The sequence below is a fragment of the Haemaphysalis longicornis genome, unplaced genomic scaffold, assembly GCF_048455015.1.
Source record: "Haemaphysalis longicornis isolate Haplotype H1 unplaced genomic scaffold, Haemaphysalis longicornis Haplotype H1 scaffold_1, whole genome shotgun sequence".
Lineage (NCBI taxonomy): Eukaryota > Metazoa > Arthropoda > Arachnida > Ixodida > Ixodidae > Haemaphysalis > Haemaphysalis longicornis.
In genome coordinates this window covers 72,851,265-72,855,391 of record NW_027526203.1, presented here as the reverse complement: position 1 = coordinate 72,855,391, position 4,127 = coordinate 72,851,265, and the positions used below count along the sequence as shown (strand labels likewise).

Here is a 4,127-nt window from a genome sequence, read left to right as displayed (position 1 = left end):
GTCCCACAGCGGCGCAACTCGCGACCGGAGCGCCCTCTCAGCGCCTAGGGTAAAGTCGCGCCCGCTTTAGAAGGCGCAGTTCCGAAACTGAAAAAGTATCTATAAACGTTGGTTTCTACCGTTTCTACCAACGTTTTTATGGTCTCCTCGATTTGGCTACACTTTCTGCACCAGTTGAGGCGGTGTAGCACTCTCGCACTCGATTTGCCAGTGCAGCTCGCGCCACCTGCACTTCGGCCCTCGATTTGACGCAGTGCTGAACGAGTTCTTCTACACTTCTGCACTAGCCTCTGTGCGAGTTCTCGCCTCGTGCAAGGTGCAGCGTGCTGTGGCGCGTTTTGTGGTGCGCATCGTAACAGGCGGCTCCAGCATGATACTGGTGTCAGTAAACGGAGTAGAACAGTAAACGGAGTAGAAACGACAGCGTTTCCCGTTTTAGACGAGAATGGTCGTCACATGCAACAAGATAGTGAACTAGTGTACGAAACACAAGGTGAGTGCAGGGTGACGCCATTTCGAAAAAACAAAAACAACGCGGGCGTGCAAACACGGACCGCAGCAGACGACGACATTCGTGCACTTTTGCCCTCGATTCGGCCGCTGCACGGAAAGCGCTAGTGTACGGCTGCACTCGCACTGAAAGAACTGGCGCTGCACTTGCGCGACACTTTTGTGAACTAGTGCAGAAAGTGTAGCCAAATCGAGGAGACCTTTAGATTGGTTTCTACAGTCCAGCTAGCAACGGTCGCTTCCGACTCGCGCTCCCGAGCGTCTGCTAATGGCAGCGCTGGCACGGTGCTTTCCTCGACAACGAGGTCTTTCTCGAGCAACAATCCTAACTCGGGCTTCCCTTCTTCCCGCTCGAGTTGAATTTTGTGCTCTAGGTGCCCTGACCACGAGTTGCCGTGTGCGAGACGCAACAAATCCTAACGATAGACCTGCGGGACAACTAATTGGTCATACTCCACCCCTCTCCGGTCTCGATACTTGCGGTAAAGTATCTCCTCCCTCGGCTGGAACCTTACGTTCTTTTTCGCAACCCCTTCAGTTACATTATCCAGTAACGTTTCCAGCGTGTGATCTTTTCTTCGCTCCGCGCTCAGTGCCGTACTACCGACGTGCAGCAACCGCTCTAAACTTTCCGACGTAGGTGCTACAAAAAGCTCTGCCAGAGAATCATCTGTTTCGGCGGGCTGCTGCTGCTGCTCGACACCCGCGATCTGAACCTGCAAGGAGGCCGACTGGCCGCGTTCGGAAGCAACGTCGGTGCTAGTCGCAGCAAGCTTCCCACCGATTCGCGGAGTGCGTGCCAAAATCTTACCAAAGGTCGCATCACCATTCGCGCTGCTCGAATCCTCAAGGGCTGTTATTATATGGACCGCCCAAATACACGTTCCGTCATCTGGACTCCAGCTCACGCAGGACTAGGTGGTAACGAGGCTGCCGATGCCTCAGCCCGCGCGCTTGATTCCCGGGACCCTCCTCGCTTTCCATCTCTTGACGATCCAGAACCTAACCCGGTCAGCTCATTTCGCGACATCACAGCGATGTACAAATTGAACAGTCTCCGATTTCCGCCTCCGGCGCCGGGCCTGACTAAGGCTGACGAGCGCTGGCTCTTACGGCTATACACTAACACGGTATTGTGCCCGGCGATACTCAAGCACTTCAATCCGGCCTTCTCCGGGGAATGCCCACACTGTGACCATCCGTTTGCGGATACTTTTCACATGGTGTGGGCATGCCCATCCAACCCGGCGGTCCCCCCAATCACGTCCCCTTCCCCCCCTACCCGTGAGAGCTGGGAGGCTGCCCTGCTCGGCTGCTCGACCTTGGAGGGCCAACGAGCCCTCGTGGCCAGGGCGCGCGCCGCCGCGGAAGCCACAGGGGTCCCGGACTAGGGACTCCTCCTAGAGTTTGTACAGGGTCGGCCCTTAAGGCCGCCCCTATCTCTCACTTGTATATAGACTTAATAAATGTTTTTCACCACCACCACCCCACCTCCTCTCTTCGCGAATCGTTCCTGCTTTCAACCGCCGCCTTCGCTCCGAGTTCGCGAGCCTTCGAGCGCGTCAGCGCGAACACTATCCCTTCCCCGAAAACGAGTCCCCTTTCGCGCAGTAGCTGATCGGACCTGTTCGAGAAAAGATACGGATCCTGCGCCGAAAGGCTGGGAGATACAGCGGCCTCGGTTTCGAGCTTTCCGAAGGGACCATCGATGGTTATCCTGGCGATCGGAAGACACACGCTTTGCGCTTCTACGGCCTGCTTTATCCACGCGCAATCGCCCGTGAATTGGTGCGGTTCGACGTAGGACGGGTGGACCACGTCCATTGTTGCCGCGGAATCGCGAAGCACTCGGCACGGTTTGCCGTTAACTGCAAGCTCGCGTACGTACGGCTCTAAAAGTTGTCTGCTCTCCTCATCCTGGTCTACTATGTGAAATACAAGCTTGCCCTTTTTGCAACTAGCTGCGAAATGCCCTGTCTCTCCACAATTGTAGCACGCGGACTGCTTGCGCGCTTCGAAAGCCTTTTTTCGGCGCTGTGCCTCTACGTTTGCGCTCTTTTCGTTTTCCGAGCCCGTTTCATTATTCGCGGATTCGGTCACTTTTGCTCCGCTCTTTTCGTAGGGAGCTCTGCCTTTCGGCCCTAACTTATCAGGCCTCGGCCTGAACTCTTTTTGGCCGTCTTTCGGCCCCTGCGCACCTCGACGTGCGATGAACTCGTCGGCTAATTGAGCTGCCTTATCCACAGTATTTACCCCTGGCCTATCTTGCACCCAGAGTCTCAGGTTTTCTGGTAGACGGCGGTAAAACTGCTCAAGACCAAAGCACTCAACTACCTTCTCGTGCTCTCCGAAAGTCTTTGCCTCTTTGAGCCACTCTTCCATATTTGCCCTCAGCTTGTAGGCGAACTCAAAGTATGACTCGCCCCTGGCTCTCTTGGCTTCACGGAACTTCTGGCGAAACGCCTCTGCTGACAGCCTGTACTTACGCAGGAGGCTAGACTTGACTTTCTCATAGTCCTCCGCCTCCTCCTTTGGCAAGCGGGCCATCACGTCGGATGCCTCACCTGGCAAAAGCGTAAGCAGCTTTTGCGGCCATGAGTCTCGGCTAAACTGGGCCCTCTCACACGTACGCTCGAAGTTGACCAAAAAAAGACCGATGTCTTCTCCTACCTTGTAGGGTCGCATTAGGTCACACATTCGCAGCGTAGGCCGCTCAGTCGCCGCAGACTGCACGCTTGGCGCGCTACTGTCACTCTCACGCCTAGGTCGAGACGCCTGGACGTCTAGACGCTTCATTTCCAGCTCATGCTGTCGCTCCTGTTCTCGCTTTCTATCCTCGCGTTCCTCACGCTGGCGCTCAGCCTCTGCCTCTGCCTCTGCGGCCTGACGTTTCGCGGTCTCCCTGCCATTGATCAGCTCAATGCATTCCGACAGCTTGTCATCGTCAGCGCCAACAGCGAAGATAGCCTGTATCAGCTCTGGCTTTCTCAGCGCGTCCGTAACATCCAAGCGCAACTCTTTTGCAAGCTCCAACAACTGCGGTTTTTTCAACGCTTTCAAATTCATGGCCGGTCTAGAGTACTGCCTTCCCACTGCTCCAAAAATGTTTTGCGCGAATAACCCACGCGACAAAAACACACGCCCTACCAGCTATCCTCAGAAGCCTGGTAAAACTCAGTGAAGACAAGTCCCGCACTCACCACTGACCGCCGTGAATTCTGCGAAGTCCGAAGCCGCCTTGACGTCCGTGGTGTTGGGTCTCGCACCGCTGGCTTCAGGTGTTACGAAGTTGCCATTCCACCGCTGCCATCCAGTTGTTGCGACCGGGCGCGGGCACCCGATCCGAGCTCCGTGGCCTCCGACATACGAGTGGTAGCGTGTATGATGCGAGCGGCCAGCCGCTGTTGCAGCCCTGAAGAAGTCCAGAAGGCGTAGGCTAACGTAACTGTTTACTTCATAGCGAGAGGTGAGCCGAAGCCAAAGAACAATGCCCCGACGGGCGAGGTTACAATACAGGACTCGAGCAGAGCGACAACATCGATTCGCTGCTCTAACAGGAATCGTTTACAACACTTGGGCAGCTCTATTTATACACCATTTTCCTTGCTAGAGGTGGG

General features: G+C 55.6%; 1 protein-coding gene across 1 annotated transcript in view; it reads right to left on the bottom strand.

The window, feature by feature from the left end:
* Positions 1-3,576, bottom strand: part of LOC144178493 (uncharacterized) — an 8,303-nt gene extending 4,727 nt beyond the window's left edge. Inside the window, exon 1 of the mRNA XM_077706434.1 lies at positions 2,002-3,576. Coding sequence (XP_077562560.1) covers positions 2,002-3,576 — 1,575 coding nt within the window. The remainder of the gene's footprint in view (positions 1-2,001) is intronic.
* Positions 3,577-4,127: the final 551 nt, after the last annotated feature.